Source organism: Pseudonaja textilis, chromosome Z (genome assembly GCF_049901715.1).
Source record: "Pseudonaja textilis isolate UNSWEBS1 chromosome Z, rPseTex1.2, whole genome shotgun sequence".
Classification (NCBI taxonomy): domain Eukaryota; kingdom Metazoa; phylum Chordata; class Lepidosauria; order Squamata; family Elapidae; genus Pseudonaja; species Pseudonaja textilis.
The window spans coordinates 929,723-955,377 of record NC_142008.1 but is presented as its reverse complement, the minus strand read 5'-3'; the positions used below and the strand labels follow the sequence as shown (position 1 = coordinate 955,377).

The 25,655-nt window shown below is 44.6% G+C and overlaps 1 protein-coding gene across 3 annotated transcripts; it reads right to left on the bottom strand.

Annotated features, from left to right (window-relative positions):
- Window positions 1–1,637: 1,637 nt before the first annotated feature.
- CDC25A (cell division cycle 25A) lies at window positions 1,638–24,127 on the bottom strand. Of its 3 annotated transcripts, XM_026722575.2 has the most exons (15): window positions 23,806–24,127; window positions 22,341–22,423; window positions 21,171–21,222; window positions 20,290–20,326; window positions 18,434–18,535; window positions 15,916–16,035; window positions 13,773–13,907; window positions 12,708–12,785; window positions 11,050–11,205; window positions 10,249–10,329; window positions 7,974–8,036; window positions 6,668–6,763; window positions 5,442–5,572; window positions 4,076–4,187; window positions 1,638–2,841 (listed from the first exon to the last, which is right to left on the bottom strand). In XM_026722575.2, the coding sequence occupies exons 1-15, from the start codon at window positions 23,904–23,906 to the stop codon at window positions 2,701–2,703; spliced, it is 1,488 nt and encodes a 495-aa protein (XP_026578360.2). In that variant the 5' UTR covers window positions 23,907–24,127; the 3' UTR covers window positions 1,638–2,700. The 3 variants fall into 3 exon arrangements, with proteins under 3 accessions (XP_026578360.2, XP_087774181.1, XP_087774182.1); XM_087918055.1 differs by lacking the exon at window positions 7,974–8,036 and having other exon boundaries at window positions 2,565–2,841; XM_087918056.1 differs by lacking the exon at window positions 11,050–11,205 and having other exon boundaries at window positions 2,565–2,841.
- Window positions 24,128–25,655: the final 1,528 nt, after the last annotated feature.

Sequence of the window (25,655 nt, the reverse complement as noted above, 5' to 3'; positions counted from 1 at the left end):
CTCATTCCGGAGGGGAAGCAGGAAGAGAGGCCTGCCTGGCGCCTTCGGGGCCCCGGCCCTCCTCCCAGGGTTCCCAGCTGGAATGGCAGAGCAGGTTTGGCTGGTGATCGAGGGAGGGAGCTTCCTCTGCCCGGGCTGCTCTTCCAAAGGCTCCTGGGACACCTCTGGGGGATGGAGTCCTTTATTTTTATTTCAAATTATTTTCTCTGATACTACTCCTATCTTATTCTAATTTTTGAATTCTATTTTTATACCATTTTTCTCTTTTTTATAGTACATTTAATACTAATTTTTATTTTATTCTATTTCATACTATTTTGTTATCATAGTATTCTATTTATTTACTCTATTTTATTTTATTCTATACTATATTTTATTTTTTATAGTATTCTATTTTTTACTTTATTTTATTCTATTTTATACTACATTTTATTTGTATAGTATTCTTTTTTTACACTTATTTCATTTTATTCTTTTTTTTATTCTATTTTATACTTTTTTTGTAGTATTTTATTTTTATAAGATTTTTTTATTTTTTTATTCTATAAACAGTACATAAAATTGAAAATAATTACATAAAATTTAAACTAAAATAAATAGGCATGGAATAAAAAAATGAAAAAAGAAAGGAATAATATGGAACGGAACGGAATGCAAGATATTTTTAAATAAAAAATCATTACATAAAACATTAAAGTCATTATATAAAACTTAAAACAATTACATAAACTTTTAAATAAAACACTAAAATTTAAAAAAACTGGAACCAAAGGAAATAAAATAAAATGGAACACAATGGAATAAAAGACAAAAATTCCCCCACAAAAAAGAAATGGACCAGCATGAAATAAAATAAAATTTAAAGTAAAACCAAACAAGATAAAATAAAAATAGTACAAAATGAAGAGGCGTGCCTTTGAAATAGTGGGCAATTTATTTGCACAAGATTATTCTTTTTTCTTCACCCTTTTCGTCCTTTCCCAATCTTTCCTCACCCTCCTTCATACAAACTTATTTACAAAGACCTTAAAAAGCAGATTATTTCCCCTCCATTGGCAGGTGGGGCTGTGCAACATGGTCAGAGCAGCCTGACAAATGAGGACTACATAAACCATACACACCCCTTGGAGCCAGGACCTGAACCATGCCGGGGGTGGGGTGGGGGGAAGAGCTTCGTGTGACCCACAAACGGTCAGTTGGCGAGACTGAGCCCACCTCTCTTGCATCGCCAAAAACAAACCAACATTGCTGGCTTAAATAAACCAAGATAGTGTGGTGGCTTTTTCCTGAGTCTGATGCAGCCGTTGAATGCGAAATGTGGCAAAATGGAAGCTTATACAATATTATTCTTCCTGGTTTAGCATTACACAAAAGGTGTAAATTACACACACAAAAGCAAGATTTCCAAGCTGGCGTTCTTAACCAGTTTGTGAGAAACTAGAGTTAACTTGCATATGGATCCTGGATTAGCTTAACCACCATTGGAGCGTGTCTGAATTGTAGCTAGAGTAACTGTGACCTCTGGTTTAGTATTACACAAATTGTGGACACATACACAACCGAAGCCAGATTTCCAGCCTTCCATCCTGTTAGACTTAACCAGAGTTTGTAACAAACTACAGTTTGCTTGCATGTTAGTTTCATGTTTCTTCTGAATTAGCTTATAGTTGGAGCTTGTCTGAATTGCAGTTAAGAATAGCAACCTCTGGTTTAGCGTTACACAAAATGTGGACAAATACCTGCTTCTCCCCACCCCCCAAAAGACCAAGATTTCCAAGCTAGCATATCCAAGCTTCAGCCTCCGATGTTAGTTTATACCATGGATTCCTTCAAAATCGTTCAATTACCACTTGGTGGGGTGGGGGTTATTTTGCCTTTTTTCTTTTTCCTCAATTGCTTTTTTGGATCCTGAAGGAGGCAGCTTAACCGTGATTGGAGCTTATCTGAATGGCAGCTGAGCGACGATTGTGCAGTAGTTTGACAACGCAGCACATCGGAGAGCCTAGGCTGGCTGTGCGAAACACCAGGCGCAGCCAATACGGGCGAAGGTCTCTTAGCTTCATGTGATTGTAATTTTTGTATACATATATATTTTATATACATATATACACACACACACACGTAGTCAGATGTATATGTATAGATATATACAAACTATATATATAGTATGTGTGTATGTATTTACATATTATATATACTGTCAGATGAAGTGATATATAGATGTAGTCTTCATCCGAATCCATGTATATATTCATATATCGCTTCATCTGACAGTATGTATGTATGTGTATATATATATACACACACACACACAGATGAATATGTATATAAATAAAATATATGTATGTGTATATGTATATGTACATATGTGTGTGTATATGTATGTATATATATAGCGCTCTCTCTCATACATATATACATACATACATACATATATATATATATACACACACGAAAGCGCAATTTTAAAATTCATTTAAAGACATACCCTTTCTACTTTCCCACCCGGGTTCTAGAAAGCCGGAAAAAAAAAGGCAATCCAGGATTTTTGGCTAGAACGCTACCCTGTCCTGCCTGCGATGAGGGTCCTGCGTTCTCCATCGGGTTACGCAGGACAAATCCAACACCCCACCCCAGCCCATTCCCGCATCCACCCACTCCCAAAAACATTTCTGTCCGTTTTGGACTTTGAAGCCCTCTTCAAAGCTTCTTCAAGCGGCTGTAGTGTTCGCGTTTGCTCTTCTCGCCTGCCCAGGTCCGGCTCCGGGTGCGAAAGGTGCGCAGGTCCTCCTTGAAGTCCTTGTGGTGCATGGGGCGGTAGCTCTGGGGCTCACAGTAGCTCTGGAGGGGAGGAGAGACAGAGAAAGAGAGGGGGGAGAGAGAGAGAGAGAGGAGGGAGAGACATGGGGGAGGGAGGGAGAGAGGGGGACAGAAAGACAGAAAGAAGGGGAGAGAGAAAAAGAAAGGGAGGGAGGGAGGGAGAGAGAAGACAGAGAGAGATAGAGACAGAGATAGAGGGAGACAGATGGACAGAGAGAGAGAGAGAGAAGGGGTGGAGGGAGAGAGAGACAGAGAGGGGGAGAGGGAAAAAGACAGAGAGGGAGGGAGATACACAGAGAGACATAAATAGAAAGAGGAGAGAGAGACATAGAAGGAGAGAGGGAAGAGAAAGATACGGAGAGACAGAAAGAAAGAGACAGGGAGAGAGAGACAAAGAGAGAGAGACAGAAAGGCAAGGAGAAGGAGAAAGACACACACACAGAGGGAGAGACAGACAGACGGAGAGACAGAGTGAAAGAGAGAGAGAGAGGGAAAGAGAAAGGAAGAGACAGAGGGAGAGAAAGAGGCACAGAGAAAGGGAGAGAGAGAGAAAAGAATGACACACAGAGAAAGAAAGAGAGAGAGAGACAGAGAGGGAGGGAGGGAGAGAAAGAGAACGAATTCAAAACTGGCTTTGGGAGAAACGCTAAACCGGCATCGGCAATCTCCCCCAATGGCAGATTTTCGCCGCTATGCCAAACACAGACAAACCATCATGGGCTGTGAGGTGAGGCCATGTAAAAGTTACAGCTGATAGAAGAGAAATACGTGTCACTCGGGACTGAGCTAGTGAGGTCCTTGGTGCTCTCTGAGCTCGGTGGTTTTCTCAGAGACGCCTCGTGGCCCAACTAGGGAACATCATCAGGGTTAGGAGGAGGGAGGATTGTGGAGAGGAGGAGGAAGAGGAAGGTGATGGCCATGGGTCCTTGGTGCTCTCTTGAGCCTGCTTATTTTCTAGACCTTCCATTACCCAACTAGGGAACATCATCAGTGCTAGAAAGTTGTGGGGGGGGGGAGGAGGGGGAGAGAAGGGTCTCCAGCTTGAGCAGGGGGGTGGACTAGAAGACCTCCTGTGTCCCTTCCTGCCAAGTGATTCAGTGATTGCCTTCTGAATTAGTATCAGCCGCCTCTCGCCTTCCACCGGTTTTCCCCAGCCTCAAATGGCCACCATCAGGGATGGTGCGAACGCCCTCAAATGGTGTGTGTGTGTGTGTGTGTGTGTGTGTGTGTGTGTGTGTGTGTGTGTGACATTTACCTTGCATTTGAGGAAGAAGTCCTTGTAGCCCCCTTTGAGGATGTAGAGCTCTGGGTAATGCAGGCTGGGATACTGGTTGCCAAGCCGGTCCCTTTCTCGGACAAATCGGCACCTGGGAGAGGAGGAGGAAGAGGAGGAGGAGGAGGAGGAGGAGGAGGAGAAAAAAGGGAAGAGGGGGGGAGGTAGAAGAAGTAGAGAAGGTAGAGATGAGAAGGAAGAAGAGGAAGAAGAGAAGAGGAAGCAGAGGAAATGAAGAAGGAAGTGCAGGAAGAGGAGGAAGGGGGAGGAGGAAGAGGAGGGAGGAGGAATAAAAAGGGGAGGAAGAGGAGGCAGAAGAGGAAAAGGAGAAGAAAGAGAAAAAGAAAAGGATAAGAAGAAGAGGAGGTAAAGGAAAAAGAGGAAGAGGGGAGGTAGAAGACATAGAGGAGGAAGAGATGGGAAGGAAGAGAATTGGAAGAGGGGGAAGTGGAAAAGGAAGTGCAGGAAGAGAAGGAAGAGGGAGGAGAGAAGAGAAGAGGAAGAGGAAGGAGGAGGAACCAAAAGGGGAGGAAGAGGAAGCAGAAGAGGAGAAAGAGAAAGGAACAAGTAGAGGAGAAAGAGGAAAAGAGGAGAATGAGAAGAGGAAGAGGAGGTAAAGGAAAAAAGAGGAAGGAGGAGGAAGGGAAAAAAGGAGGGAGGGAGGGAGGAGGTAGAAATAGAAGGGGAAGTGATGAGATGGAAGAAGAGGAAGTGAAGAAGAAAGTTCAGGAAGAGGAGGAAGGGGGTGGTGGAATAGAAGGAGGAAGAGGGGGAACAAGCGGAAGAGGAGGAGGTGGAGGCAGAAGAAGAAAAGGAGAAGGAAGGAGGAAGAGGAAGAAGAGGATAAGGAGAGAAGCGAAAGAGGAAGAGAAGGAACAAGAGGACGAATTTAGAGGAGGAGGAGGAGGAGGAAGAGGGGGGAATAGGAAGAGAAGAACAGGAGGAAGACAACGAGAAAGAGGGATGAGGAAGAAGAGGAAGAGACAAGAAGGAAGACGAGGAAGATGAGAATTTGGACCCAGGAGGAAGAGGAGAAAAAGAGGAAGAGGAGGGTTTGCTCACTAAACAAAACTGTTGTATTTACTAAATGAACACGGCACTCATCATCTCCCAATTAACCAACTGCATAAAAACAAGGGAGAAATGCAGACATCTCTTCACCATACCGGGTAATGGCATCAGGGCAGATTGGGAAAATGGAGTCAAGGAGAAAGGAAACGGGCGAGAATATTGGCCCGAATTAAAAGACAGTGAAGATGGACACACCCCTCCTCTGCCTCGGCTCCTCCGAAGCCCCACGCCCGGCAAGTCGGCCATGGCTGGGGAGCATGGTCTACGGGATACTTACATCCGGGGGGCTCGCTCAGAGGAGAACTCGCAGTGGAAGACGACAATGATGCGCTTATTGCCGGACGACACGAGAGGCTTTTTCAGCAGAAAGTCTTCCACGTCCTGCTCCATCGGAAGGTTGATGGCGCCCTGGAGAGGATGATGATGATGATGAGTAAACCTTGAGTAAACCCCAAGTAGAGAGTTGCCTCAAGCAGACAACTCTTCTGGTTATTGTTCACCACAACTACATAACTTGCTCCACGGGAAAGTTGACAGCACCCTGGAGAGGAGCATGATGAGTAAACCCCAAGTAAACCTTGATCAGGAGGAGGAAGGAGTGAGGAGGGAGGTAGAAATAGAAGGGGAAGATCAGGAGATGAATCTCCTGGTTTTGCTTCACCGCAACTACACAACGCTCGGTGCAAAAGACCCCAGCAGCGTTCAGTTGTGATGTTGTCTGGTTTTCCACAACAAAGGCGGCATGCAAAGTTGTAAAATGGGACGGAACTCAGTAATCACAAATCAGAAGAATCACAATCAAGCTGGAAGGGGCCTTGGAGGTCATCTACTCCAACCCCCTGCTTGAGCAGCGGACCCTTCACCATTTTAGGCCAGTGGCTCTCCAGCCTTTTCTCAAAAACACACACACACACACACACACAAAAAGCAACCTCCACTGATGTAGGTCCCGCAATTCTAGGCGAGCCCTTTCCACCGGTCTTCCCTGAACTGTCTTGCTCAGCGACTTCTTCCATTTGGGGCTCCGTGGGGGGGCCGTGAAACTTGAGGACTGTCCTGGGTGAACTCTGTCCAGGGACTTCACTTGGCGGGCAAAGTCCCCGAGTTGGGACCGCCGAGCCCGTCTTTCTCTGCAATGGGCAGGTCCAAACACCCCATCGAGGGTGGGGTGGCTCCTCCCGGTTTGAGCGGCGGTTGTTAATTTTATCCCCTTTTTTTTAATGACCGGTTTGGTGAATCCCGCCCCTGGCCGACTCCGCCCACCCTGAAAACCCACGCTTTGGACTGTTTTGGATGCCAGCTAGCGCAGGGCCCGCACCGAGGTTCCGGAAGGCCGGAAACATGCCCATTTTCACCCTCCCAGTGGCTTGAGGAAAGCCTCGGGAGCCCGGGGAGGGCTAACCTCCCCCCGCGCCGTGATGCAGGAGGCTGACTAGGCCACGCCCACCGAGCAGCCGGTCAGGGAACCAGTGGCTAAAATTTTTGAAGCCCCCCATTGCATACCTTGATGTGACCCCGCGCACTGTGAGGGAACCTGCAATCGATGATCACGCACTGCGCGATGAAGACGGAAAAGCTGCCGTTCAGGACAGCGACGATCTGCATGCGGGTTGGGGAGACAAAAAGAAGAGTTTGAGCACTTTCACAAATGGACTAACTTTAAATTAACTTAAATGAATTAATTAACGACCAAGAGTGGGAAGGGATCTTGAAGGTCTTCTAGTCCAACCCTCTGCTCAAGCAGGAGACCCTTACAGAATGAGTTGGAAGGGACCTCAGAGGTCATCTAGTCCAACCCTCTGCTCGGGCAGATTGTTACAGAATCACAGGTCAGAAAGGACCCTTGGAGGTCATCTAGTCCAATCCCCGCTCAAGGAGGAGTCGCAGACCATTCCAAACAGGGGTGCTGTCTAGTCTCTTCTTGAAACCCCCCCCCCAGTGATGGGAATACCCAGATGTGGTGGCAAGCTGTTCCACCGGCTCATCATTCTCGCCGTCAGGGAAAATCCTCCTTATTTCTAGGTGAAATCTCTCCTTGATCGATTGCCACCCCTTTGTTCCTCGCCTGGCTTTCAAAGGTACTTTGATTGAGAAGTTGTCCCCCCCCGTCCCTCTTCTTTTGAGTGACAGCCCCTCAAATATGGGAACACTGCTGTCAGGTAAATTAATTTCAGAAATTCAACAATACAGATCCAAAGATGAACAGAGGTCGAGGTGAGACATGGAGGGGGAAAAATGCAAGATTCAAGGAATGAAAAGCAATTAGGGCAAATCCATGCGGACGGAGCTGGGAAATAAATGTCTGCTTCTTTTTAAGTCTCGGAAACAGTTTCTGTTCCCATCAGAAAAACAGAATTCCTTGGCTCCCGAGGGTGGGGTGAGGGATCGCCAGTGGTTGGGCCCAGTTCGGCAGTAAACAATGCTGCCATTCGGCCGAACCGGTAGTAAAAGAAACCAGCTACCGGTTTGGATGAACCAGTGTTTCTTTTTTCCCCCCTGGTCTCCTTATGATCAGCTGTTCCGACGATCAGCTGTTCCAGGATGCCCCTCGCTGTCTTGCCGCTTGGCCCAGGAGGCTTCCCTGAGGACCAGGAGGCAAAAAGGGGCACGTGGGAGGGGACTGTTTGCCGCGACCCCCTCCTCCAGCTCCGTTTTTGGCCTCCTGGGCCTCAGGAAAGCCTCCTTGGAGCAAAAAAAAAAAAAAAAAAAAAAAAAAAAAGCCACGCCCACCCAGTCCCACGGCCCATTTAGCCACGTCCACAGAACCGGTAGTATAAACATTTGCATCCCATCCCTGCGGGTCGTGTACCATTTCTGGATCGATGTACTTCAGATCCTGATGTTTGCCATCAACGGTGCGGAAGAGGTAACCCTGCAGAGGCACGACAAAAAAAATTGTTGCTAGGAGGGAGACAATACGCACACACACAAACATGTACACACACACTGCCTGGCACAGGCTGCGAAGAGGAGCCTGATATTAAACTGGGAGGAAGGAGGAATTATGGCTTCCGGTTTGGGTTTCTTCAGCAACAAACCGAAATCCGCGATCATGCGTGGTTTTGATCTGTGCTCGCCGCTGGAGCGCCCCGATCCTTTGGATTCAGGGCTGAAGCCACCCCGTGGAGGGCGTGAAAGGGGGAGAGATTGCTAGCCGAGTGGAGGGGAGCCGCATCTCTCCTCCTTGGCTGGTCTAAATTCCCTTTCCCGAAGGCGGTTGCAGCGGTGGTCAGAAACGGCCACCTCAAAGAAGAACCCAACTGGATAAGATTGTGCAGGAGGAAGACAAAGAGGAAAGCAGGACAGACCGGGCTAAACAACAGAGAACATCTAAGCAAGGTACCCTGAATCTAAAAGGACTTAGAGGGATACTTCTGAAAGAAGACTTTTAAGCGGCGAAGGAGAGAGAAAAAGAGGTTAAAAACCCTTTTTGTACCTTTATACTGACAATTACAAATGATATGGAAAGAAATCTATATTAATTTACTTTGACACTAATAGGCAACTTTAAGCTGAAATTTAAGTGTCAAAAGGAGAATAAAGATTTTTTCTTTGGTCATTTTAAAGCCCTAAAAAGGAGAAGAGTGGAGGCAAAAGGGTGGAACTTGGAATAATGGAAAAATGGAGTACCACCTGGAAATATAAAGAGGATTAACAGCAAAACTTTGAAAAGACTCCCACGGATACATTGTAAATGAAACCTTATTAAAAGATGCAGTAACCCACGGAAAAGAAAAGGAAAGGTAAGAAACAAGAAGGAACAGTCTGGGATCACTTGGTGATTTAAAAAAGTTTTTGGCATTGGTTTTTTCTTTCTTTTTCTGTTTTTACTTAAAGTCAATCGGATGGTTGTTCAAAAGTGCTTAAATTGCCATCACTCCTGGAGGAATTGAAGATGAGTCTTAAAAAACAGAAAGAAGATGCAGAAAGGGGAGGAAGATCCTTTGGCTTCGTATTTGAATTTCTTGAAATGGAGATCCTGAACTATGAAAAGCAAAAGGAAAAGCTTCAAGAGCAAGAAGAAGGGCGGGACAAAGAAGAAGCCATTTTCAAGGATCAAATAATGCAAAGTGTGGTAATTAGGGGGAAAAGGGGAGAAAGGAGTTAAAAGTTTGAGATCAAAGGGAACAGCCAAAATGAAAAATAGTCTGAAAAAGAAGTATAACAGCAAGGAGAAGCATGAAAGAAAACCACAGAAGGGAAAATTAGAGAGAGAAAATTATAAAAAAGGGGATGAGAAAAAAGGAGGGGGGGAGATAGAAAGGGAAAGAACTCATGAGGGACAAAAACAGGAAATAAAGAAAAAGGAGAAATGTACTACGATTAAAGGTATTTGCTCAGCTAGAAAACACAGAGACAATGGCTAAATTAAGTTAAAAGTGAGGATTCTGCAAAGGTACAAAAGAAAGTTTTGTGACAGTAGAATACTGTAATGAGTAAGAAATGAAATAAGTAAATAATCCATGAGATAAAACTGTATTGTTATGTAATGGTATGTTTATTTATAATTAATGCAATAATAAAGAAGAGAGGGAAACATTGTAATTGTTTCTGAAGATGGATAAAATATTGAAAAGAAATGTGAAAGATTTAAAAGGAAACTTATACCAGTTACTAGAATGAATTTGAATAATTATTCTGCTTATTAATAGTAAGTAACTTATAAGATAAAACTGTGTGATTATCAACAGTTAAGTAATAAGGAAGAAGGGAGGGAAACATTTCAACTGCTCTCAAAGATTGATAAGAGAACATAATGAAATTGTAAACAACAGACGAAAGTATAAGTATAATGAATAAAAAGATATAGAAATTTGGGTAAAAGATATACAATTGAATAAGAAGGAAATGAGATAACCATAAAAGAAAATTAAGAGAAGCAAAGGGAGAAATAGTGAGAAGTTGGGAAAAGAGTAATAAGACATGGAGTTGAATACATAAGATGAATATGCATATGAAATTGTGTCTGTATGGAAATGTGATAACCCGGAACCATGCTGTACTCAAATAAGATGTTTTACTTGTTTTGTTAAAACTCAATAAAACTTTATCTAAAAAAAAAAAAAGGAGGAAGGAGGAATTACCTTGGAAAAATCTCCAATCAGGTCTCTCTGGTCCCGATCCAACACGTTGCCAATCTCCAAAGAGGAAGAGCAGGAGGGACTCTGACATAGAAGGAAAAATAAGAATAATAATTAAGATAAATAAAAATAAATAATAAACTAAATAATAAATAAAGAATAAAGACTAAGTAGTAATAAGTAATAAAAAATAACTTGGTTGATACCTAGGCTGCTGGCATCATCCCGTATCAACCATCAGTGCCAGTCAATAATATTTGCGGTACATTTTTAAATGTTCAGTTGACTGAGTTTCATGTTAATAATAATCCTCCTATCTACCTACCTTCCTCTTCCTACCTACCTACCTACCTAAATCTATGTAATCTATCTAAATATCTATCTAAATATCTATCATTCATCCACCCATCCAGTATTTATATTATCTGCCTGTCTACCTTTCTAGACATCTATCTAAATATGTCTATCTAAATATCTACCTGTCTGTGTCTATCTTCCTATCTATCTTCCTGCCTGCCTACCTAAGGACCTACAAGACCCTGGCAAAAAATACAGATTTGAAAGGGACCTTGGACTATCATGCCCCCCTCAGTCCATCCCTTTGAGAAACTGGATCCTCCCAATTCCTGCAAGTGTCTTTCGTATCTTTTAACCCAACCCAAGCCCCCTCAGTCATATTTGCGGCTCTCTTTGCCCCCTCCAAAAAAACAGACGTTCCTACAAAGGCTTCGGAGATACAACGAAAGGGGCAGCTTCACCAGAGCGGCTGTCCATCCATCCATCCATCCATCATCGGCTACCAACCATGGCTTCTTCAGCAACTCCCAAGGGGCTGCTTCTCCGCCGTTTGCCAACAGCCTGGACGCCCCCTTCGAGGACGGGCTTCTCCATTCTTTTCACCGGAGCGGCACGCGTCTTAGCCAGGTTGCGAGTTGCGTTGCTCAGTTTATGCTGCTGGCTCTGGGTGCAAGGCAAAGCGGGGCAGGGGGGGAGTGGACGAAGGGAGGTAGTTCTTGACAAGTGTGCAGAAGGGATGCTGCTGGCTTATTGATGCCCTGGGAGGGAGGATGGATGCTATCCAAGACGGGGGCCCTCGGTAAAGAGGCCTCTGGCAAGGCAGCAGCCCAAAATTCAAGAGGGGGAGAAGAGGAAAGGCCACCTTTGGCAAACCCTCCACCCTCAGTTGTGGATATCAACACACACACACAAAGACACACACACACAGACACAGAGAGAGACAGAACAAAAAAGCCAAAGGGGAGATTTAATGGTGGATATCAATGCATCACAAAAAGAGGAGATCTGATTGTGGATACGTAAACGCACACACACACAGACACACTAAGTGGGAGATCTGATGGTGGATATCAACACCGGTGTGCACACGCGTCACCTCTCCTGCAGGAACCGCATTGGCTGCTGATTTGCTTCCGGGTGCAATCCAAGGTGTGCTGGTTGTCCCCTTCAGAGCCCTTCGTGGCTGAGGGATAACCGTCTCTTGCCGGTCACATCTACCCAACCCACCAGAGCGGGGAGGCACGGAACGTTGCGAGCCCCTTCCCCAAGGGAGATACACCTCCTGGTGGGACCCCAAAGGAGGGCCTTCTCCGTGGGGGTTCCCTGTCTCTGGAACCTCATTCCCCGCAGAAATTAGGACAGCCCCCGGCCCCGATTCTCTTCCGGAAGGCCCTGAACATCTGGTTCTGTCAGCAGGCATGGGGAACCCAGAGGGGGATGGAGCCCATCCAATGGCTCCTGTGGTCTGCTGCCGCTGATTTTACTATATTGATTTATTTGATTTTAGGAGTTTCACTGTTTTAAACTGTGGTTTCCTATGTTGTAAGCCTGCCCCGAGTCACCATGGCGAATAGGCGGTAATACAAATCAAATAAATAAATAAAATCAACACACATACACACAAAAAGGGGGGAGATTTGATGGTGGATATCAACACAAGCATACAGAAAAAGGGGGAGACCCAGAGAAAAGAGGGGCTGACAAAGCTTGAACCCTGCAAAGGGACACAACAGGGCAAGGACACCTCGCATGCTGCACCCCACAGGAAACTTGGGGGGGGGGTGTTTGTCCCCCTTCAAAATTCTGCTCTTGATTGGAGTAGTAATGTCTCTTCTCTTGGCATTAGAGCCCCCCTGGGAGTCCAACCCCACCTCGAGCGGGAGACACCCCCCCCCCCGACAGAATCATAGAATCACAGAGTTGGAATGGACCTTGGAGGTCATCTACTCCAACCCCCTGCTCCACAGCAGGAGACCCCGCAAGAACGACACCATCGTAAGGGACCCTGGAGGACATCCACTCCAACCCCCTGCTCAATGAGCAGAGCCTTAAGAGAAATACCCTGAAATCTGAAGGGAGGGAGAGAGAAAAAAAAAAAAGGGGGGGTGTTTGCTTTAAAGCGAGCTTCCAAATCCAACCCTCAAGCTGCAAAACTCGGAAGTTACCAGCAGGTCCTCGCTCGTCGTGACCACCAGAGGAGCGGTCCAAAGGCACGACATGTCAGGCGGCGTCTCGGCGTCGTTCTGGAGACAGAAGCGGGTGGGTGGGTGGGTGGGGGGGGGGACAAAACACCAGGAATGATGAAAATGTATATTATGAAGCTCCGGGTTGTTCTTTTTCTTGATGGGGAATGGCGAAGAATTGCAGGTTGGCTCAAAAAAAAAAAAAAGAATCCCAGAAATGGCTTCGGGATTGCAGCTCTATATAGGTAGTCCTTGGTTTACGACGACCATGGAGCCCAAAATTGAGGTTGCTAAGGGAGACGGTTCTCAAGTATGACCCATTTCATCATGTTTCTTGCCACCTTCGTTAAGGAATCCAACAACTACGACAAAGTTTTTAAGACTCCAGAATGTTCCTCTGGAATTCCAGGTAAAGAATAGAATAGAATAGAATAGAATAGAATAGAATAGAATAGAATAGAATAGAATAGAATAGAATAGAATGGATGGAAGGAAGGAAGGAAGGAAGGAAGGAAGGAAGATATCAATAGCACTTAGACTTACATACCGCTTCACAGGGTGCTTTCACAGGCCCCCTCTAAGCGGTTTTACAGAGTCAGCCCTTTGCCCCCAACAATCTGGGTCCTCATTTGACCCACCTCGGAAGGACGGAAGGCTGAGTCAACCTTGAGCCTGGTGGGATTCGATCTGCCAAATTGCAGGCAGCTGACAGTCAGCAGAAATAGCCTACAGTACTGCACCCTAACCACTATGCCACCAAGGCTTCCTATAATGAATAGAATATAAAATATAGAATAGAATAAGGAATAGAATAGAATATGGAAGGGACCTTGGAGGTCTTCTAGTCCATCCCCCTCTTTCTCTATATATGTGCGTACACACACACACACACACACACACAGAGAGAGAGAAATATAAAACGAAAGACCAGGGAGATGGACAAGAAGACCTCCAAGGTCCTTTGGAAGACGCTAGCCGCACTGTGCTTACACCAGCACCAAAACTAACTAAACCCTACCAAGAACTAAACTACAACACCACACTTACAGTGCTATCAGGCCCATCCATCATCTCTAAAAAGCCGTCGTCGTTATGCGTATCAGCGATCTGTCGGGACAGCCGGCATGGGAATGCTGGGATCTCCACTCTGGGATGGTTTTTACCATTGTGACCACCGGAGAACTAAAGCAAAGGATATTTTCATGGAGAAACAGTCACATTTTGATATATATATATTTTTTAAAGAGACATTTAATTGAAATTTAAGTAGGTAGTCCCAGACGTACAACCAAACTTGGGCCCCAAATTGATGCTGCCAAGTGAGATAGATGTTCGGTGAAATTTTTTGCCCTGTTTTACAAGCTTCTTTGCCACCGTCGTTAAGTGAATCACCGCAGTGGTTGGATGGTAAGGTCAATCGGAACACTGCTCATAGGAAGGTCGCAAAAAGGGGATCTATTGACCCCGGGAGGCTGCAACCATCATAAATACAAGTCAGTGGCTGAGAGTCTGAATTTTGATCCCGTGATGACGGGGACTCTGCAACGGTCATAAGTGTGAAGGACGTCATAATTCACATTTTTTTTTGATAAGTATGTCTGTATATCTATGAGTGTGTTTGTGTGTGTCGATTGTGGTTGTGTGGAAATGTATCTGATTATCTATCTGTGTGTGTAGGTTGTGCGTATGCAGGGGACGGGCTGATACTTGGTTCACCCCGGTTTGGGTGAAACGGTAGTTAATTTAAGGGCCCGTTCAGTGAACCAGCAAATCCCACCCCTGGCTGGCCCCGCCTCCCAGGAGCCCCCCACGGGGTCCGTTTGCATTCCCAGGGAAGTGCAGGGTGAAAAACAGGCCACCCAGAGGCTCCAGAATGCTGGAAACAGGCCCATTTCCAGCCTCCAGAGCCCTGGGAGGCCGTTTTTGTCCTCCCGGAGGCTCAAGGAAAACCTCTGGGCTCCAGGGAGGGCGAACCCCTCCCCCCACCATGGTGAAAGAGGCCGACAAGGCCACACCCACCATGGCCATGCCCACCCAGCAGAGAACCGGTTGTTAAATTTTTTGAAGCCCACCCGTGTATATTTAGTTTACTTTTATTGTCCTTGCACCTCGTACAACGAAATCAAACACCATCTTCAGTGGACATCATGAACACGAAAATAAACACAAACACACATCCTTCACCCTCCACACATTGAACTGAAAAGTCTGAAGTTGCATTAATATTGCACTATACAGTAGAATTCAAAAGAGCTCCTGTCCTGGGATAGAAGCTTTTTTTCAGCCTGTTTGTCCTTGTTTTTATTATTAACCTGTACTGCCTGCCAGATGGTAATAGTTCAAAAAAAAGGGGGGGTGTTCCCAGGATGAGATGGATCTTTGAGAATGTTTTGAACTTTCTTAAGGCAGCGGGAGCTATAAAGCTCTTCCAAAGAGGGGAGAGGGCAACCCAGGATCCTCTGGGCAACGACATTCACCCTCTGGAGTGGCTGTCCGATCTGGCACGGTGCAATTGGCAAACCATACAGAGGTGCAGTGTGAGTGTGGAGGTGTGTGCACGTGCGTGTGTAGATTGTGTCTGTATATAAGTGTGTGTCAGTGGTGGGATTCAATTTTTTTTTACTACCATTTCTGTGGGCGTGGCTTGGTGGGCGTGGCAGGGGAAGAATACTGTAAAAACTCTAGTCAGAAGGTGGGATTTGCCATTTCTCCAAACTACTCACGATGTCCACTACCGGTTCTCCAGAACTGGTCAGAACCTGCTGAAGACCCACCTCTGGTGTGTGTGTGTGTGTTTATATATGTGGATATGTGGATACATGAGTGTGTATGTATGTATACGTATATGTAGATTGTTTAAGTCTATGTGTGTATTTGGGTGCATGAAAGTGTGTGTGTGTGTGTGTGTGTGTGTAATTGTGTGTGCTGATTGTGTACAGGTGTGCATGTGTACGAACCGGCTGCCAAGCGTTGCATTTTGCATCCCGTGGTTGTGGGGCTGCTACAAAGGTCATTAAGTGGGAAAATGGGTCCTAAGTCCCCTTTTCCCTCCCCAGTTCCCGGTGTAACTTTGAACGGGCACTAAACGAATGGTTGTAAGTCGAGAACAACCCCTCGTTACCTATCTCCACTGCCCACCACCGTCCCTTTCTTTCTGGGACAGCCCGCCGGAGGTTCTCTCAATCAATACCGTAAGTGCTGTGTTCAAGTCCTGCTCCGCTTCCAAAGGGTCTTTTTCGTCGTCCGGAGAAGAAAAGTGCAAAGAGCCACGAGAGGCAGGGCGGGTTGGTTTCTTGAACTCAAAGTGCTCCTTGGGAGGTAAGAAAAAAAAAAAAAAAGAGGGGGAAACGACATGTTTTTGTTTTTAAAATGATCCACAGACAAAGGAATTCTTCTATTTATCTTCACGGAGTGTGGATGGCGAAGTAAAATAAAACAGTCCAAGTTAGGAGAGAGAAGATGGTTTCATGAGTGCCCGGCATTTGGCAGATTTGAACACTGGGCCCCATCTCGCAAAATGAAATTCAAGGGTGGGTGGGGGGAAATAAGGAATGGAATATGGAATATGGAATAGAATATTAATGGAATGGAATGGAATGGAATAGTAAGTGGAATACGGAATGGAATGGAATATAAATAGAACAGAATATTAATGGAATGGAATAGTAAATATAGGATAGTAAATGGAACAGAATAGAATATTAATAGAATAGAATATTTAAAAAATACATGAATGGAATAGAATACTAATGGAATAGAATAGTAAATATAGAATTAAAACTAGAATTAAATAAAATAGAACAGAAAAGAATGAATAGAAGATTAACGGAATAGAATATTAATGGAATGGAATGGAATAGAATAGTAAATACAGAATTAGAATTAGAATACAATAGAATGGAATATTAATAGAAAAAATATTAATGGAATGGAATGGAATATTAATAGAACAGAATATTAATGGAATAGAATATTAATGAAATGGAATAGTAAATATAGAATAGAATAGAATATAGAATGGAATGGAATAGCTTTATTGTCCCTTTGAATGTACAGTAACTGGCATACATTAATAATGATATTTCACTGCATACGGTCTAATTTTAGACTACATAAGCATGACTAGATCAATACCAAATTATGTATACACGCACATGGCACAGAGAAACAACCCCGTCTAGTTTGGGTGCATATATGTACATATATATAAGTACAAGGTCCTAACATTTGGGCAAGAAAAAAAAAACCCCCGAATGAGCAGGGATGGGATAGCTGGCACCTGGCTCAAAAGGAGGAACCGGGAGAGGGAATTTGGAGTCCGGGCAACAACCGCTGTGTGTTGCAGCAGCCAAAGAAGGCTAACACAATCCTCGGCTGCATTAACAGAGGGACAGATTCAAGATCATGTGAAGTGCTGGGAGCGCTTTATAATACCTTGGTAAGACCAAACTTGGAAAATTATATCCAGTTTGCTTGCCATAAACCCCCAAGAGGTTGAGACTCTGGAAAGAGCGCAGAGGAGGGCAACAAAGAGGATTGGGGGGCTGGAGGCTAAAGCATACGAAGAGCGGTTGCAGGAATTGGGTAGGTCTACTTCAATAGAAAGGAGGACTTTTAGGGGGGACAGGATAGCAGTCTTCCAATATTTAAGGGGCTGCCCCAAAGAAGAGGGGGGTCAAGCCATTCTCCAAAGCCCCTGAAGGCAGGAGAAGCAGCAACGGACAGAAACTCATGATGGAGAGAAGCAGCCTGGAACCAAAGAGAAATTTCCTGACAGTGAGAACAATTAGCCAGCGGAACAACTTGCCTGCAGAAATGGTGGGTGCTTCCTCATTGGAGGTCTTTTTTAAGGAAGAGAGTAGACAACCACTGGTCTGAGTAGAGGGTAGAGGGTTTCCTGCCTGGGCAGGGGGTTGGGCTACAAGACCTCCCAAGTCCTTTCCAACTCTACCCTCAAGATGTTTCTGAACTACCCTGTTTCTTTGAAAATACAACCTACCCTGAAACTAAAGTCCCAGCTTGATTTTTTACACATGTGCCCAATATAAGCCCTACCTCCCCCCAAATAAGCCCTAATTAAGATCCCGCCCACTCCGGAGTGGATGGGTAAAAATTAAGCTAGGGTGGGGATGGGGGAGGTGCTGCCCTACTGCTTACCTTTGGACAGGTGTAGCCAGGCCTCACACACCCCAACACCTGCCTGGCCGGCCCATTTCTTCTACAGCCGGCAAGGCTGGCCAGGCTTTCCTGAAGGCCTCTGCAGCTGAGAACAGAGAAGCTCTGGATCGATCTGGAGCTCGGTTATTGGCTGCAGAGGCCCTCAGGAAAGCCTTGCTGGCCGCAGAAGTAGTAGTTCCTGAAGGCCTCTGATAGCGAAGGAGGAGGCCGGGGGTGAAGCACACAAGTGAGGTTAGTCAGTGGTTAACGTCCCCCGAAAATAAAACCTGGTGCCTTTTTGTGCTGGCAAAACATATATAAGACAGAGTCTTATTTTCGGGAAAACACGGTATACAGTCCAACATGCCAAATTTGAACAAAGCAAAACTAGCCAGGTTGGGTTTTCAGAAGAGATCTCGGCTAAATCCCACCAAGACAAAAAAAAAACCCTGAATTAAAAACCTTTGGAGGCAATCTTATATCAGAACACCTGATGCTGAATACATGGCTGTCTCTTTCTCTGCAGGAATAGCTGAAAAAACCCAACTCACGTTCTCTTTGTTTTCCTCGGGTGCAAGGGCTTGGAAAACGTCCCAATCCGGGCAGGCCGAGTGGTTCCTCTTCAGTGCGGGGCTGCAACCCAGAAGGCCGTGCTAACAACAACAATAATAATAATTAATAATAATTTATCAGGCTTGATTCTACAAAAAAAACCACCCTACTTGGAACAACTTATACCCTCCAATGCTACCTTAACAGTTCCTAGGTTCTTGGTTAGGACCTGAGCTGTTGAGCTACCAACCAGTCCCAAAGGCTGTGAATCTCACCAAAGATTAACTATAACAATAATAATAAAAATAAAAATAGAACGACTATGGCAAAGACAAGCAAGGGTACTACCAATAGTCACAGGCGCCTTAGGCGCAGTCCCAAAATAACTGGAGCACCATTTGGACATCGTCATTGGCATTGACAAATTTGCCATCGGTCAATTGCAGAAGGCAGCTCGACCCGGAACAGCTTCCATCCTGCGACAATATCTGTAACACCATCAAACATCCAGACCTACCTATCTCAGGTCCTTGGGAAGGACTTGATAGGGAGAGAAAAATGCCAAACCCCAGTCTGAACATCTGGCTGACTGTGCGATGAATAACAATAATATTTTTTTAAAAAGATGGAGAAAAGCAATCCCAGTCACGCAGGGGAAGCTTAGTTTTTAAACACATACACACAAATGAGAAAATAAAAATTAAATTGAATGCATTGTGTGTGATGAGGCAATGCGGAGATTCATAGAAGGACGTGGGTAACCCTGACTTGAAGCGACAGAGGTGGGATTTCAGACCGATCAGATACTAAATGTTTGAAATTAAAACAGTAGATTGCATATCTGAAATAGGGCGGGCTCTCCTGCCTGAGCAAAGGGGTGGGACTAAATGACCTCCAAAGTCCCTTTCATCTCTGTTATTAGGAAGAGGAGGAGAGGGGAGAATGCTCTCCTGCCTGAGCAGGGAGACTAAGTGACCTCCAAGGTCCCTTTCATTTGTTATGAGGATGAGGACGAGGAAGGTCTCCTGCATGAGCAGGGGTTGGACTAGATGACCTCCAAGCTCCCTTTCATCTGTTATTCAGAGAAGGGTCTCCTGCCTGAGCAGGGGTTAAACTAGATGACCTCCAAGGTCCCTTTCATTTCTGTTTATGAGGACGAGGAGGAGGGCCTCCTGCCTGAGCAGGGGGGTGGACTAGATGACCTCCAAGGTCCCTTCCAACTTTTGTTATTGTCAACCAACTTACCACGTTTCAGGAACCCTCCCTGCCCCCTCCCCCACTATGCAAAAACAAAAACAAAAAACCAACCACTTTGGTGCTCAAATTTTAAGCATTCTAGACCTGCTGAGAGGCAGATAAAGGGATTTTTCTAAGCTTTTATTTCCAAGACCTGTAATCCCAGCCAAGTCTGGAGTTAATTCAAAACTACATTTAGCACGTAAAAATAATAGATAAAGCAGATACAGAATACAATTTCACATGGAATAGGTTTTATCAATGGTTAGAAACAGGAGGGAGAAGTTGGAAGGTAAAAGAATGAACCGAGGGGGTCCTGGAAAGAGACACCGTTTGTATTATTGACAGGGGAATGCAAGTATTGGAACGATAAGAGGAGTTGACATGTTGTATGACGGTCAGAAATTTTTGTATGAAAATTATGTATGAGAACATTTGCATATATGTAACTGTGGCTTTTTACTTGTTTTATGACAATTGGAATGCCATGGCCAATTACATGGTATTCAATATATTAATATGTAAATAATAAAACATATATTTTGGGGGGAACCCCACATTTAGAAAAGGGAGAAGTAGCACCAACACAAGAGACCCGTGGTTCCTCAGCCAAACTTACCGGGAGGGAGTACATCCTTCTCATGGGCAGGCGAAAGCTGCAAAAGGAGAAAGGGCATGACCTTGAAATAAAAGCCCCATTGCCAACATCAAAAGTTTTTAGAAAGGGTGTGTGTGTGTGTTAACAATTCTTAATTTTTCACCGCACTAATCCAATCCCATCCTAGAGCCGGAAAAGCCTAGCAGGTATGTGGGAAACCTTTACCTTAATCCTTTACCTTAATCCAGTCAGCCAAAAAATGCTAAGCTCTCCCAAACCAGACAGGGGGACATCATTACACCTTCACCTGACCCACGGTTATTTGTCCTGATACACAGGCAAAGCACTTCTTGTTCCAGTTCACTTTTTGTAAAGCCTTCAATCTAATCCCTCCATCCATTTCTATCAAGTAATTATCTATCCATCGACATCTCTCTTACGGTAAAAAAATCCCCCCCTCCGGCTCTAGGGGGCTGGTGCTCATCTTTGTTATAAAGCTGAAGAGCCAGTGCTGTCCGGAGGTGTCTCCATTGGCTTTTCTGTTTCTTGCCTGAGCAGAGAGTTGGGATAGATGACCTCCAAGGTCCCTTCCAACTCTGTCATTCTGTTAATTCTCACCCACCCCCCACACCCTTTATTGTGGGAAAAGAGCAGGAGGAAAGCCTAGCAGGACCTGGGCGGGGGCGGGAATATCAGTAACAGAAAATTCCCCTTTTAAAAAGAAACTCTGAAGAACAGCTCTGAGGAATTGGCCCTCCGCCCTCAGCTACTTAAGCCTCCCAGCTTTGAACTGTAAGCAGATTTCCTGCTTAACAAAGGGCTCTTCAGCCTGCCTCTTTCCTGCTGACCTCCCAGGTCCTTTGAAACTAATACTTTGCCACATTAGCATCGTTATCGCCTACCTTTCTTCAAGGTCGGTCATGCCAAGCAGGCCAGGGGAATCCATGCAGCAGCCTTTGCAGGGGATTTAAAAAATAAAATAGATCAATAAAAGTATGTTGGTTGCCTGTTGCAAATAGAGAAAAGAATAAATCAATTTATTTTATTTATTAGGATAAATGCACAATAAATTGTTTATGCAGAATAAATTAACCACATTCTTGATATGTTTCTTGCATATTACAACTGTTGGAGGAAAGCAGAATCAATTCACAGAGCTGGTAAGTATGCCAGATTAGTGCTGTGTCAGGAACAGAGAAAAATCAGAAAGCCCCCCCCCCCCCATTTTCTTTTAAACTTAAAAGGCTACAATTTGAGTATATGGTGCTAGGAAAGAAGATAACTTTCCTCATTACATTTTAGCTGAGGAACACAACATGCTTCTTGATGAACGTACTTTTTCTTTTTATGTACATTCAGAGCATATGCAACAAAGACAAATTCCTTGTGGGTCCAATCACACTTGCCCAATAAAGAATTCTGTTCTATTCTAAGATCAAATTTGATGATGAGGTTTGAGCTCCATTCATAATTCTAATGAATAGAAATGATTTTTTCTTAAAAACAAAAACGAGATTGGCCATATTAAAAATTAGAATAGATAAAAAGTTTAGAAATAGGGGGAATATTGTTATATATATTTTTATTTTAACACGTTTAAAGTGAATATTAGAGGTTAAGAGCAGAGTTTGAAACAGGATGTTATTAGGTATGCTCAAAAATAATGCTATTACTATTAGAAGAATGTAGCAAATATTGAATAATTGAAAAATGAAGGATTATGCGCTGATAGTTATGTATAACATTAAACCATGTAAGTCGGATTAATCTAGTAATGCTTATCGTATCAATATTGCTTTTGCATCAAAATGAAAGACACTCAGACACCACACTGCCCATGAAATTATATTGATCTATGGTCAAAAATAAAAATAAAAACTTTATACAAAAAATAATAATTCTAGTGTCAGACCAGTTAAAACTCCTAAATGCAAATGGCTCCTTGGCTCCAATTGTTGGCAGAAAGGTCCAGGGAGCATTTCAGGAGAATCTATCCAGTCGGGATAAGATGAAGCTCAGGGATTTCAAGCACCATCATCCACAGCCAGAGGCTGGCAAACTCTCTCGCAAACCTGAATCCGTAGAATCTGAAGACGACGTCCTCTTCATAGGGGCGTTCTTGGCTTTCAACCTCTGCACACAGGATTCGGTTGAGCTGCAAAAGATGCAAAGGAGGGGCTGTGAGCTTTTGCCTTGTAATAAATAAAGTAAATCAGAATGAAATAAATTCAATTAAAGAAGAATTAAATAAAGCTGGGGGTGGGGAGATGCTCCTACAGAAAAAGCTACAACCATGTTTGTGCGCAGAGAAGGTCGAACCACCGGGCAAGAAGGGTTTTGTTAACGTTTTTATACACACACACGTATATATGTGTGCATACACACATATATAAACCCACACCTGCATATACATACACACAAATTATGTATATACTCAGACACACGCACACACACACACACATATATGCATATACACTCATATGTACACATACACACATTTCCACAATCTACACATTCAAATATACACACATCCACAACCTATGCAGACATTTATCCACACATTCATCCATACAAATACACACACACACATTATGTACAATGCTCATATATATAGACATCCAGGATACATAATCTGCACATATCCACACATCCCCAACCTGCACACATTCATACATATCCACAACCAACACATACGTATACATTTATATACACATACCCACAATCTACATTCATCAACACAAATATACATATACACACACACATCCACAATCTATACAAACATGCTCATATATACACACTTATATAGACATGCAGATACACAATCTGCATATACACATATCTTCGACCTACAGACATTCACACATACACAAGCAACAGATATAAACACACATTTATATACACATCCACAATCTACACACATTCAACACAAATGTACATCTACACACACAATCTACATACACACTCATATATACTCATGCACACATATACACAACCAACAGATACACACACATTTATATACAGAACCACACATATACATGCATTCATGCACACAAATATACACATTACCTACACACATACATACAACCTACACACACATTCATATACACCTCCATCCATTTACACAACCTGCACACATTTATACACACACATATTTATATATACACACACACGTCAAACATATACATGCACCTCAGATATATTATGCATATACACAAACAAACGTATCAATCGAAATGCCGTTCCCTTCGTCTTCTTTCCTCCGTAACAGCCCAGAGTGGGGCTCGACTAGATGCCCTCGAGGACGTTCCTTCGCCATTCCGTGACGGGCAAGGTAGAGCGAGTTGACGCGGGTGGGGTGGGGGGGAAATGTAGGCTTAGGTTCCTCGCAGGACTACATATCCCAGTCCCGCCGGCGGTTGGGGATGAGGGAACGCGAACACCTTCCCCGCAACATACACACACAATGGAAGACGGTTCAAGGCTTCCAACGATCTCCTCGGGCTCAGAATCGTGCCGGGCTCCCCTCAGTCGGCTTACCCAGCAGTGTCGAGGCTTTTCCGGCGGGTGAGGGGACTCTCGGCCTCCCCGAGGAGCAAACGGCGGCGGTGCGAGTGATGGCGGCTGGCGGCGGGCTCCATGAGGTAAACGTCCCTCTCCGGCCACCGTCGAGCAAACCAAACTTGAATGAGACGAAGACCCCCCGGGCAACCCCTTCCTTACCGCCTCTCGCCGGGCCCCGCCCACCAACCGAGCACGTCCTCCTCCCGCCAAAAGGGGCGCCCGCCAATGGGAAAACGGCCCGCTTCCCACGCTCGGCGAGGACTCCGACCAATCAGCGGGAAGGCCTCGAGGCGAGAGAGCGAGCGAGCGAGCAAGAGAGAGAGGCTCTTCCTGTTTGCACGGAACTCCAGGAAGGACCATGGGGGGAGGAGGACAAAGAGGAAGAAGTGTTCTGGCCAGCCAATAGGCTATAGGGATAGGCAAACTGAGAAGAACGCCTCCTATTTACAAAACCAGAAGGAGAAGCTAAGGAAGGGGGAGGTCCCGTTGCGGGGAGCCAATGGGAAGAAGGGGAGCTACGCCTCCCCGTTGTCTATAGAGATAGACAAATGAGAGGGGTTCCTCTTGTGAATCAGTTTAGAGGGCGGAGCTAGGGAAGGCCCGTGGAGGGGAGCCAATGGGAGAGGCGGGGATACACCCACCGATGATATAGAGATAAGCCAGTGAGATGGGCTCATCCTGGGAACGAGATTAGAGGGAGGAGATAGGGAAGGCCCTTTGCGGCAGGCAACGTGAGATGCAAGGCCACGCCCTACCCCGAGATTATAGATAGGCAAAATTAGAGGAGCGCGCGCACGCTGCTCTTCCCGGTACAATTTAAATTAAAGGAATCTATATTGTTTTGAGTTATTATTCATATAAGCAAACACAGAGACAGATAGTCCTCGACTTCTGATTGCAAGGGAGCACCCAATTTCTGATCCTTTAGGGGAGTTTGCCCCATTTTACAACCACCATTAAGGGAATCACTGCTGTTGCTAATCAAATGGTCGTTAAGTGAATCTGGCGCACTCATTGACTTTACTCATCAGAAGATCCCAAAAGGGATCTGGGACCATTGTAAATACGAGTCACTTGGCCAACTGTCTGAATTTTGATCTCATGGTCGTTAAGTGTGAATGGTCTTAAGTCACTTTCCCGTGTCCCTTACAATTTGGAATGGTCATAAGCAGGCTGCCGCTATATCGAGGACTACCTATAACACAGTCATTAAGCAAATCTGGCTTTCCCAGACTCAGCTGATCCAGGTCACAAAAAATACTTGTGACCGTCATAAATACAAACTAGTTGCCAAAGCGTCTAGATTGGGTAATGTGACCACAGGGCAGGGATAGTCCGACAGTCGTTAAGTGTGAACTACGGTCCATGGTACGGTTGCTAAATGAATCATTGCAAGTCGAGCATCCTGGCCAGGCCCATCAGCATAGGAGGGTCTCTGGGAGATATGGGGGGGCCTTCATTTTGAACCTTCTGAAATTTTGAACTTGGATTTTTGGGCGGGAAACAATTGAACATTTCTATTTTGAAATTCTTTCCATTTTTTTCTTGAAAAAAAATCAAACTTTTAAAAACTGAGCAATAAAGTTTTAATCGGTATTGTTTTAATTGGTACGTTTTAAAGTGTTTCAAACTCTGGTAACCGGTTTATTTGTTATTTCATTTATCCAATTTATATTGCCGCCTATTTGCCCATGGCAAATAAATTTCTTGTGTATCCAATCACACTTGGCCAATCAGCAATCAAGAATACAGGAGGTCCTCAACTTACAAACTGAAAGGAGCCCCAAAATATCCATAGATAAGCGAGATATTCTTTGAATAAGTTG

Bases quoted from the DNA above. Each gene is read 5' to 3' on its own strand.
- CDC25A (XM_026722575.2), bottom strand. From the start codon at position 23,906: ATGGAGCCCGCCGCCAGCCGCCATCACTCGCACCGCCGCCGTTTGCTC. The intron at 5,573-6,667 runs GTATGCAATGGG...CATCCTCTCCAG, and splicing joins GTGCGCGGGGTCACATCAAG to GGCGCCATCAACCTTCCGAT. The intron at 2,842-4,075 runs GTAAATGTCACA...CCTCCCCTCCAG, and splicing joins ACTTCTTCCTCAAATGCAAG to AGCTACTGTGAGCCCCAGAG.